We start from the raw sequence: 12,267 nt of genomic DNA, 5'->3' as shown, positions 1-12,267 counted from the left end.
GTATGGTTGTAAGTCCCACGCAGGAATTCTACATTCAGTGACTCGCAGGGGGCATAGTCTCTGATTTGGAGCTGTTCGTTTACCTCTTCTGGCCCAGATAAACTTTCTTCCACAACTAGTCCTAGCAGAATCTACTGGACAAAACATTCTAGGTTCTGCTTTTCCAGAAACCTGCGTACACTTTCCTCCCCCCTTTCCCAGCACAATACTGTACAGGTGGTCTAACAATACATGTGTTCTCGTATATGTGAGGACGAACTATTTCTGTGTTCACTGTTTAATCTCTATAGTCAGACCTAGTTCTGTAGGGCAGCCTCACTGGTCTCACATTCTGGCTGTTTCTGACTGCATCATAGTGTTGCCACCGATGCTGCAGAGGTTAGTCCACAGGCATTGTGCCCTCCCATGGGCCGCTCCAGTTTAAGTTGTGTGCTCACTAAAAGGCCACTATCTGCTGAACTGAAGAATTTTCAAATTCTACATTAGGCTGTTTACACAGATTGACCAATTTTGAAGGCATTGTTTGATCGTTGCCTTTTTAATAGGGTGCGTTTTATACTGATTTATCTGACAGATCTTTGAACCCAAAGCCAGGAACAGATTATAAACAGAACAGGTCAAAGAAAAGACTGGGATCTATCCTCTCCAAATCCATTCCTGGCTTTGGCTTCAAAAATCTGCCAGATCTGTGTAAATTAGTTAGAAAAGACGAAATATTCTATCAGCTGATCGCTTAGTGTAATTGTGCATTTACAAAGTATAGATGACGAGAGGCACTCGCCATTCAGTGTCGTTTAGTCCTCTTTAGACATGCAGGGTATACTCCATGCTTGCAGACAAAGGACGCCAACCACCTCACCAGAACGTCTGTGACAGCTGTTTCACATGACTTCACCTGCTTCTACAGACACAAATTCTGGTGTACAAGGGGTGCTAATACAGAAAAGTAGTTGTCTATAAAATGACTTGAATCTTAATTCCTGGATATGCTGCTGCAGTTAAGGCAGTGATTCAGCTAAATGCAATCTTTTGGCCATCAATGCCAAGTCTCAAAATAGATGTTGAGCAGATGTAAAGTATACTGTTCTGGTGTCCACAATTTATTGTAGTACTGCTAGTATTCCTAAGGTGTGGCTTTAGTTAAATACATGCCTAAATCCACCATAACTGTACTATATGAACTAGATGGTGGGAGTGCTGCAAGTTTGGCAATTTGTGGTTATAGCAATTTGAAATGTATAATACACATTCTGCTAAAATCACTAATGTGCATAATGCTTTTTAGGGCATGCTCATAATCAAGATGGTAGGAACAATATTCTGTCTTTTGTTTTTTAGTGTTTAACCTACTCAACAACCCCCTAGGAAAACCTCCACCTCTGGGTTTCTTGCCCTTGGACCCAATTGGCTCAGACTTGGTGGATAAATATTCTTCCCCACTCCTACGCAGCTCTCGTTTGGATAGTCGTTCTATTTTAGACTCTCGTTCCAGCAGCCCTTCTGATTCGGACACTAGTGGGTTTAGCTCTGGCTCAGACCACCTTTCAGATTTGATTGTAAGTAAAGTTTTCAATTACTGTAGTTGATTGTGAGACTGCATACTATGTTTCCCCTAAAATAAGACATCCTGCTGAAAGACACCCCAACTAGTCTACAGACTAGCCTAAAAGGAGGGCGTCCACCACCCGCAGCCACTCACCTTCCTCCTCGCTCCTGTCCGCTGCCGTTTACCTCTCCTCCCCTTCGTGCCTGACCTGTGCCACTTGCCTTTTTCTCTTCCCTGGGCGGGGGAGAAAAATAAGATCCTCTGAAAATAAAGCGGAGTGCCCATTTGGGAACAAGATATAAGGCCCTCTTATTTTCAGGGAAACACTGTAATATAAAATATTTTTTATTAAAACCTCCTGAATAAGCACTGTTTGCATAGTAATTGTACTATGCATTGGTTCTTACAGTGTGATTGAGTTACTCATACGTTGGTTCTTACAGTATGGTTGAGTTACTCATACGTTGAGGTCCCCATACACCTCCAAAGGGAACCTCTCACCGGAGCTCCACAGGGGGGTCGGGCGGGCTCTGCCCCAGCCGCCGGTGTGACAGGTCTTTAAACTTTCAACTGTTCTCAGTTTTATAATGGAGAGTCCTGCCGTTTGGTATAAGGTGTATGGGACTCTCCTGATCTATTTCCACTGACATCTGTTGGTGGTCAGAGTTTGGAGTGATAGCCACAGGAATGCTCTGATGTACAGAATGTTAGAAGGGAGGGCGGAGGCTTGAAGGGAGAGAACTGACATTCAGTTATTTGTGTTGCCACCTTCACATCTGTAGCTAGAATCCTTTCCATGGCAGTATTTTAATGTCTTCATGTTGACTTCCTCCCCTCTTTAGTCTAGTCTGCGAATTTCTCCACCGCTTCCCTTTCTTCCATTGGGCAGTGGTGTTACCAGGGACCCTCTAAAGCTGGGAATTGGCTCAAGACTTGATCCAGATCATGCTGCCCTAGCAGCTGCCACTGCTTCCCCCATAGGAATGTCAAAAAGATGGCCTGGCACTTCTGTATGGCCTTCGTGGGATTTTCTGGAATCTGCTGATGATCCATTCAGCATTGAAAGGGAAGCACGTCTACACAGACAAGCTGCAGGTAAGATTGTGAAGTAAAAGTACATATGGTAAATTCATGTAACAATGTCCTAACATTTACTGCAGCTTTTAACAGTTGACAGGGACTCCCTCTAGCAAACTCTCATTCTGCTGTCAATAGCAGATGTGAAATCGAAGCTGTAAAACTGCTAGCAACTGCAAGTAATGGCATAGATCCTGCGCCGAGCTATTACTGCTGTATAGTATAGCCGCTTGCTGAAACTATGCAGATGGAAGGTGTTCATTCATATACTCACAACACTTCTGAGTTGCATTCAAAAAGCTGCTTAGTGTGGGCAGCACATCGACCTAACATGGCTGTAAATGTGGTCTTACAGCTTGTTCCCATGTTTGGATATGGTTTTGAAATAGGTTGCTTTATTTATTTTGCACAAGCCCTTAGAGGCAATAACTTAGTTTAGTAATAGTGTCAAGACATCTACAGAATTATTTTAAAATGCTTTTTTAGGCAAGGTGGAAACATGATGAAAAATGTGTTTTCAAAGTAAGCTTTCTTTTGCAGCTGTAAATGAAGCGACATGCACATGGAGTGGTCAACTGCCTCCTCGTAACTACAAAAATCCAGTTTATTCGTGCAAAGTATTTCTTGGAGGAGTTCCATGGGACATTACAGAGAGTAAGTGACAAGCTCCTATAGAACACTACATGTGCTCACCTTATTACTAACACATTCTTTTGGCCCTATTCCACGGAACGTTTGTCGTTCATAAATTCGCTAAAACGACCGCTCGTTAACAATTAATTCACGACTATATTTTGCGAACGACAACCTATAACACGTTAACGATTACTTTGCGGTCGTTACATGCTCGTTTAAAACGTTCGCCGGGGTGATAATTTGAATACAACACACCTAGTTTTTCAACACATTGGGTGAACAATTTCACGATTTCTAATTCAACAAAACGATTAGCGAATTATCGTTGAAAGACTAACTATTTTTTTCGACATGTTGAAAAACATTTTATAACGACTGAACGACTATTTTGCTGTAGTCGTTCAATTGTTTACATCTATTCCACGGAACGATTATCGTTAACGAGCGGTCGTTTTAGCGAATTTATGAACGACAAACGTTCCGTGGAATAGGGCCATTACACTATTCTAAGAGTTGAAGTTGTCTCTTCTAAAAGGTGCATTAAGACTCCCTGAAAGCAAAAGATTTTTGCCTGCAGTGTGCCATTTTCTAGAGGTCTTTTATTCGGCCTTGGAGACATGTATGTCTTGCATGATTTGAGCTTTTTGGCAATTCACACTCAAATTGAGACACTGGTTAGGAATTGTGGACCATAGCAACAAATTAAGTGCTTAACTTTTAGGAATTTCCATTTATGCTATTCTGTATTAAAGGGATTAGTCAGTGATTTCTTCAGAAGGTAAAGGTGGACTGAATAGTAAGGATTAAACTAATGGGTGCTGGCTTACAGCCCATGTAACGGACACCCTGTACTCTAGACCAGTGCTTGTCAAACTTATTCTACTGGAGCCTCACCCAACAGACCAAGTGTTGCCTGGTCTTCACCAGACTGACCAAGAGGATGCCACAGGCCTCACAATCTGTGGTGGAGGTTCATTTAAAAGCTGGAAATGCTAGAAATACCTTTCATGTCTCAAGCTCTATATACCAAAAAACAAGTACAAAATAACTATGCTGCTGAAATGCTTAGCTTAGCTTGGCTTATAGTCAATTTTTGTAAAAACTGGCTCACCAACAAGCATTGTGGCCTGTCTTGTGTTGAACTGTCTCAACCTGATGGTGGTTCTTATTTTTGATCAGACAACCCCCTTTTAAAGGGGTATTCCGGCGGAGGGGGGCATTTTTTTTTTTCCTGACACCGGGGAGGAGGTGGCTGAGGGAAACTACATCCACTCACCTCCCCGATTCCAGCGGCGCTCCGGTCCCCCGCTTCCTGGCGTCTGACGCGGGCCCGAGACATGGCGTCTCGGGTCTGCTCAGCCAGTCAATGACTGAGGCGGGATCCGTTTCAAGTCTGCTCAGATCCTGCCTCTGTCACGAACTGGCTGAGCGGACCTGAGACGTATCGTCTCGGGCCCGTGCCGGACACAGGAAGCAGCTGGAGACTGGAGCGCTGCGATGCGGGACCCTTGAGAAGTCTCGTGACGGAGACGGAACGCGTGGGGTTTTTCGGACCCTGACATGGACTCCCCCTCTGGTGATATTTAATCCTATTACTAGACTCACACAATTTCTTTATATTCTTTGTTCTCTCATTTATTCGGGTTGTTTTGTGTCCATTGAGCTCTGTCATTTATACAGACATTACTGCTCATATTCTGACACATATACATCATTTCTTATGGTTTGAGTCAGTATCATTTACCATAGGGGGCGTTATATGTGGATACATGTCAGTTTGTCCTGGTTCCATGTCTATCTAACATGGACTTTTGTATGTTGTGGTTTTAATTGTTTTTAACCTGTATGTTTTGCACTTTATGACTTTCGTGTATTAATAAAAATTGTTGTACTTTGCCACCTTTATATGTAGCTTATACTATTTATTTATTTATCTAATTTATTTTGTTTATTTATTTTTTCTGGGAGTGCCACCCTTACATGTGTGACATGGCTTTCCTTTGTTGGTTGTTTTGTATGATTTTTCATGTCATATTGGGTTGAGCACCCCATCCTATAAATTTAAGTAGTGCCTTGCCCTCCATTTTTTGCTTTCGCGATGCGGGACCTGCCGCTGGAGCAGGGGAGGTGAGTGGACGTAGTTTACCTCAGCACCTCCTCCCTGGTGTCAGGAAAAAAATGCCCCCCGCCGGAGTACCCCTTTAAGACCAACCTGATCAGTTGTATGCTAGGAGTTGGAAGCTGAACACCTAGCAGGTGTTTGCATGTATTTTTGTATGTCCAGATAGCTTTCTTGGCAAACATCCGTGTAGCCCACAACAACCATGCAATCTGTTAACCTTTTAATCCTCTGTTTTCCAGCTGGACTGATCAATACGTTCCGTGTGTTTGGTGCGTTAAGTGTTGAGTGGCCTGGTAAGGATGGAAAGCATCCACGTTGTCCTCCTAAAGGTAATATGCCTAAAGGTAATACCAGAATGGTAGGAAAACTTTTTATTTTAGCACTTCCTTGGTGTGCACTGGTGGTATCTTACATGGGAACTATAGCTGGTGACACGGTGATGGGAAAACTACTGAATCCCTTATGGTAAAAATGCAGGATGGTAAAAATGCAGGTTGGTGTAAGTAATAGGAAAAAATGTGCCAGTCTAAGGTGCTAAGGCAACCTATACAAACACTAGTATTCCACATGTGTTCTAATCTTGATCCAGTTCTGATAGAGGCTGTATTGACAACCTAGAGCTGAACAAATGTTTAAAATAAAATTCCTCTTGAACACACACTTGTCATGGCTTTAATCCTCCAGCCCAACATTCAGTAAAATGCAGGTAAGAAGTCTTTACTTGACTACCTGCTACAGCTTTAACACAAGCTCAAAATTGACATCTTGTCTTACAGGTTCACTGGAAGTAGTTTTCCTTTTTTTTTAACCCATGTTACACATCTGGGTAGACATGTGATGGTTAACATACAGAAAAATGTCGTCTGTAGAGAAATTGAAAACACCTTTTAAGCAACGTGTAACAGACTTTATTTTGGAATTTCTGAATCCGTATGAATGGGGGAGGGGGCAGAAAAAGTGAACTCTCCTGTCCGCGTGCCTCTGTTGTGCCACTCCTGGGTCCTGTTCACAGCAGCCGACTTTCATCACCTGCTCTAAATTGGGTACTTCGCATAACCAGCACTCCCAGCAGCAATGTCATGGCCCGGTTAATCGATTGGCTGCTCAGTAAGTGCAGGACCCTGGCCACTGGCTGCTCAGTAAGTGCAGGACCCTGGCCACTGAACAGGACTTGGGAGAGGCGAGTTTACTACTCTCCCCACCCCCGCCCCCGGACTATTTTTAGTGTTTGTGGGACTCTTCAGCATTTAAAACACAAAACAAGACAAAATGTGATGTCACTTGAGAACTTTTTTTTTTTTTTTTTTTTTTTTTTGCAGGCTATGTGTACCTGGTGTTTGAATCTGAAAAATCTGTGAGAGCGCTGCTTCAAGCCTGCACTCAGGACTTGCTAAGCCAAGATGGCCTGAGTGAGCACTATTTTAAGATGTCGAGTCGCAGGATGCGCTGCAAGGAGGTAGGTGGTGGCTCCCTTAAATAAATCACAAGACAGAGAAACGTACTGTCACAGCAATATGCTGCATCTGTTAGGTCTCAGGTCGAACGTAAGCTAGCCCAAGAATGTTTGTCATACTAGGGCCAGTTAAGGAAAACATAGGCAACTATGGCACCAACATTATGCAGGCCCTATGGCAAGAATTCTATATAGAAGGTTCATCTTCCACATGTAGGACTTTTTACTTGGACTCCTTGTGGTTTTTAACTTTAACTTGCTGCCCTTTAAGTGATGTTGTGCCTCCACTTTAGTGAAATGTCACGCTGTACAGATATATGGAGTCACAGTACCTTTTATTTACTGTGGCCACAGTTTTGCAAACTTGTATTACCGACTGCCATTTTCTAATTAAATGAAAGTTGGAAAGGCAGGCTGATCTGGAGCAGTGTACCTCTGTCCTGGCCCACACAATGAGGCCCTGTACATAAATCATGCAGGGAGGAGGCATGTTTTCCAACTGCACAGCTGAATTGGGAAAACTGGCAATAGGCGCTTACAGCCACAGTAAGTACCTGGTATGGAGCGGCAGAGACACTGTACATTTGGAGACCTCAATGAAGGATTGGTAGCATGTAAATGAGGCTCAAGTCCCAACAGTGAGTTCCTTTATGCCACGATTACCCCTCCTGGTGAATAAGTTGGGTTGGCTCAGTGCTCTTGCTATGCTGTGGAGTGCATACCTGGTCACACTTACTCCATGCAGTTTGGGTGCTGCACATTTAATATATCTGTAATAAAACTTGTCTGTCTTTAAAATCACCATTTCATTTTTGGCAGTGTAATGTGCAGCAGCCTTTCTGTTTGGACTGCGAGTCCACATGTTGCTTTAAGTTTATGGACAGTCGAATTGATATTTTGCGCTGCATTAACTTGCTTGATGGGGAATTTTCCTTGAGTTCCTGTCAACAAACATGTAAGACACCAATACAGCCTGTTAACAGTGCAACAGAACTGGTTACTTTTCAACATGAAATCTTTTGTAGGTGCAGGTCATTCCTTGGGTGCTGGCCGACAGCAACTTCGTTCGTAGTCCATCTCAGCGTCTAGATCCCAGTAAAACTGTTTTTGTTGGGGCTTTGCATGGAATGCTGAATGCCGAAGCTCTCGCCTCTATAATGAATGACCTATTCGGTGGTGTGGTCTATGCTGGCATTGATACGGATAAGCACAAGTACCCAATTGGTGTGTGTCTGCCCTTTACTTTCAGTAACTGCTAGTTTTTATGTGATGAACTAAATTTTATTTATTTATTTTTTTTTTTTCCCTTCTTTCCATGAAATAGGTTCTGGCCGTGTGACTTTCAACAACCAGCGCAGTTATCTAAAGGCTGTTAGTGCTGCATTTGTGGAGATTAAAACAGCCAAGTTTACCAAGAAGGTAAAAAAAATATAAGTTGACAATTATAAAATACTAGTTGAGTCTATTCTAATGTCATTTAGCCTTTTATTTCTAAAATAAGTGGGTGTCCTATGTTTTTTAGGCTGTCTGAATCATGGATGCCATATGGATCAATGATAGGCTTTTCCAATGGGAAGATGGTCATGTAGAATTGTTTTAAATTGACTTGCAAAATCTCTTGTAAATTGATATACACAACTCCTAAGTTACTCCAGAAACTGAGGCCCCATTACACCAACAGATGTCTGAGAGATTATCTTACAGCTTTTTGCAGCCACGGCCAGGAACGGACTATGACAACAGGTCATGAGACAGGTTTTTACATCCAAATCCAGGAAAGGATTTGAAAAAAAAGTCACATCTGTTAATGTAATATGGCCCTTAGCTGGTGTCGGCTACTCCAGAAATTGCTGTAAATGAGCTAAATTGAGGTGCAGCAATCCTCTTAATCTGGAACATCTGGCGTTCTTACCCTTAGAGAAAACGGGTTTTCCAGTGGTATGTGCACGCTAGTGTTTCCAAGAGGCGCTAGGAGTTTACTTTGCTCACACTTTTTTTTTTTTTTTTTTTTTTTTTTTTCTTTTTTTTTTCTTTTTTCCTCCCAATTTAGGTTCAGATTGACCCCTACCTTGAAGATTCGGTGTGCCAGGTTTGCAACTCTCAGCCAGGTCCTTTCTTCTGCAGAGACCAGGTATCTCAGAATTATGAATTGTGCCATGTTGGGGGGGGGGGGGGGGGGGGGGGGGTAAAAATGCCAGTGACTGCATGCTGGCCCAGGGTTATTGGTGTTTATTGGAGAATGGCACCAGGTAACTTTCAGTTCATTCATTTTACTTCTGGGACTAAGACTGTGCATTCTGTTTATAAAGCTGAAATCTTAATTGTAAGCCCCCCCAATGTGACTGGCTTGGAAAATCTCTAGTGAGCAACCAACCATGGTGTATGTGCATTGGTCTTTAGTTTCTATTGGCCGTATTACACAGCCCAACACCACACCGTTAGTGCTCGCTTACATTTAGTGGTGTCTATGCAGCCCTTGCTTTTTACTATAAATTGTACTTCCACGTCCTGCAGCATTTGCCTGTGTTCCCCACTCACCGCTGACTCTTCTGGCTCAATCTCTTCAGTAAATCAGATACCAGTGTGTATACATAACACCATAACGATAATTAGACCCTCGCAAAATCAGAAAAAATGCAAATACAGTAGTGCTATGCGTAATAAGAATATTTATTGATATAGGCTACTGGTAGTTAACAATCACTAGCAGTTAGCAGATAATAGGTCTCCAAAAAACGATAATATGTACAATTATATACAAAAAGACAATGACTTTGTCCGTTGTCATCAGACAGTCTGTATAAGTGCCGTTCGTCCCTTGTATATGACAAATATCAGTCACAATGACCTCTGTCAGTCTGTCACAAGTCAGAATGACCCGTGTCAAACAATTAGTCGGTGACCTATTCGGTCCGAATGGCAAATGATAGACCCCTGACGGTCACTACAGCCCCAATCTGCTTCAAAATTGACCTATTTCGGTCACTAAAGCCAAATCCAGCAGTTACAAACTAAATGCTGCCATACACCAGTACTCAACGCATTTCAGTCAACCTGTATCATTGACATAATCAGGAGTGTGTAGGTGCTAAGTAACATATGGCAATTAAGCAACACATATATCATTGATATGCAAATGTGGTAAATGATGGACACAGGTTCCGACGGTCATACTCACTGTCCCACGAGATTAGGACTTGGGGCCAGCAAGATAAAGTATGGCAGTGGCTATCACCGATCCTGAGAATAATGGGATAAATGTAAGTGCTGTGTGGGTATGTAACATACAAGCTGTGCACAGGCTAATTACTGTGAGCATACTTACTAGGTCCCCAATGTCCCTTGCGTGGTGTGTATATATTCTGATATAGTCCGGTGGTGTCCCGGTCTATGGATAAAGCAGACTAAGATAAGTCCCTTATGCATGGAACATTGAAGCGGGTGATAACCCAAATTGTAAGGGAATAGTGCCACAATGTAAGATTAAACTTACTGTGTCCAAGTAGTGAGTGCTCCAATCTTCTGCAGTGGTAGATAGAAGGGAGTCTCTTCAGTGATTGGCACTATCCTGTTGCAGCTAGTGACTGGCTGAGCAGCCCAAGGAAGTGATTGGCTAAGCAGCCTGTCATTGAAGGGGCCAGAAAAATCAGGGCGAGCAAAGGCTGCAGGGGAGAATAGTGTAAACTTACAGTATCGGCTGACGTCCATGCACCACTGCAAGTAGTGATGCACGTCTGGTAGCAGTTTACAACAATCAGCCAATTGTTTGTTCGCCAATCGTTTGTTCGGCTGATTGCTGTCTCTATTACACGGAGCGATAATCTGCTGAATTGGCCTAACTTGGCAGATTATTGCTCCGTTTATTAGGCCCCCAAGTCTCCCCTACATCCAAACAAGTAGTTGAGAGGTTCTATCATTCCAAACTGAAATCTTTTATCTAGTTTACCAGTGTTGTGTTCTGTTTTAAGGTTTGCTTCAAGTACTTCTGCCGTTCTTGCTGGCACTGGCAGCACTCCATGGAGATTCTACGTCACCACCGCCCTCTAATGCGCAACCAGAAAAGCCGTGACTCCAGTTAAAGAATGTTGCCAGCTAAGAACTACTTTAATTCAAGATGAATGTGCTGCAGAGGATACTGCGCCCTATGTCCCTCCAGACAGCACGAGGAGCATCATAAATCTTTCCAGGATTATTGTGGAAGTCAGCAGATGGTGGGGGGAAGTCACTTTTATTTTGTTTGGCACTTACTGTTTGCTGTACCTTGTAACAGTGTTCTGCACTTGTGCACAGTGAAGTTTTGCCAGGGATACTGTCTGTGTTTCTGAGGTTTTGTTTTTTATGGTAATGGGGGCATAGTACTCTGTTTTGCAGTACCCATATTAAGCTCAACACTTGCTGAATTAAAGCAATGTGTGGACAGTATCTGATGGTTTATTGCCTTTGCCTTGGGTCTTTATAATTTTTTTTCTTCCCCTTTTTATTACAGGCGCTTTTTTTACATTCCTTGCAAATACTGTGGGTGATACATATTTCATTAGTCTGTTACCCAGTTTTTTGCCGTTGCCATACAGTGCCTTCTGATTACTTTAATGTCCTTCTGAACCATATAAACAGACTGTTCAGTTGGCATTTTTACTGAAACAACAATAGCAGGATCTGCTCTTAATTTAAACCAAAATCATATTACATATTTTACCCTGTGTGGGATTTTTACCTGTTCCTTTTTACACTCTTAAAGACGGTTTTTAAGTCCATTTATTTTTCTTTCCTGGCAGCTTTTAACATAATTGCAAGTGTTCTGTTTTTGGGAGCTGCTAGTTGAAAAGAACCTAAAATTAAATACTGTTTGTACAACAGAATTTGCAACAATGACAGACTTGGGGCCTTGGCTGAGACAGAAGAATACAATGTGTGTTTATATAGTTTTAAGGATGTTTGTTGCACTTTTTTAATTTGCACTTCAGGGGATGGTAGTTTTTAATCACTTCCTATTTGGTTGGCTGGACAGAAAAGGGCTGTAATATATTTTTCTTTTGAGAATGAGGTAGAGGCAAGAGATGAGACCTTCTCCTGGAGGGAATGTGCCCATGCTCTTGCGTGGAGTATTTTGTTACAGGAAGCAGCTGACTTATGCAAATTGCAAGCCTTTAAACTTTTTTTTTTTCTTTCTTTTCTGTACCCCCCCCCCCCCCTCTGTTTAGAAGCTCTGTGCCAAAGATCCCACTGTCTGTATCCCCCTCTTTCCAGTACATGCTGAGCTAAATCTGCACTAGCTGCCCTAAGTGGGCATTTCTGTGAAGCTGCGTGTGTAAAGTCTCTACCTCATTGTAGTTATGCAAGCAGAAAATGCACTTAACCTACAGATGTGGTGTCGTTTATTTTTGTTTGGCACATAATAAACACGTTGAAGCAGTGAAACTGTGTTCTGTTTGT

The 12,267-nt window shown here is 42.5% G+C and overlaps 1 protein-coding gene across 4 annotated transcripts in view; it reads left to right on the top strand.

The window, feature by feature from the left end:
• The window catches only part of CPEB1 (cytoplasmic polyadenylation element binding protein 1), a 46,258-nt gene extending 34,243 nt beyond the window's left edge, over window positions 1-12,015 (top strand). For all 4 annotated transcript variants that reach the window (XM_069956455.1, XM_069956453.1, XM_069956454.1 and 1 more), the window contains 9 exons: window positions 1,339-1,556; window positions 2,389-2,641; window positions 3,164-3,277; window positions 5,621-5,710; window positions 6,701-6,837; window positions 7,860-8,058; window positions 8,159-8,253; window positions 8,885-8,965; window positions 10,803-12,015. In XM_069956455.1, coding sequence (XP_069812556.1) covers window positions 1,339-1,556; window positions 2,389-2,641; window positions 3,164-3,277; window positions 5,621-5,710; window positions 6,701-6,837; window positions 7,860-8,058; window positions 8,159-8,253; window positions 8,885-8,965; window positions 10,803-10,913 — 1,298 coding nt within the window. In that variant the 3' untranslated portion in view covers window positions 10,914-12,015. The remainder of the gene's footprint in view (window positions 1-1,338; window positions 1,557-2,388; window positions 2,642-3,163; window positions 3,278-5,620; window positions 5,711-6,700; window positions 6,838-7,859; window positions 8,059-8,158; window positions 8,254-8,884; window positions 8,966-10,802) is intronic.
• Window positions 12,016-12,267: the final 252 nt, after the last annotated feature.

The sequence above is a fragment of the Dendropsophus ebraccatus genome, chromosome 1 (assembly GCF_027789765.1).
Source record: "Dendropsophus ebraccatus isolate aDenEbr1 chromosome 1, aDenEbr1.pat, whole genome shotgun sequence".
Classification (NCBI taxonomy): domain Eukaryota; kingdom Metazoa; phylum Chordata; class Amphibia; order Anura; family Hylidae; genus Dendropsophus; species Dendropsophus ebraccatus.
The sequence above is the reverse complement of the archived record's forward strand: the minus strand, read 5'-3'. Positions and strand labels throughout refer to the sequence as shown.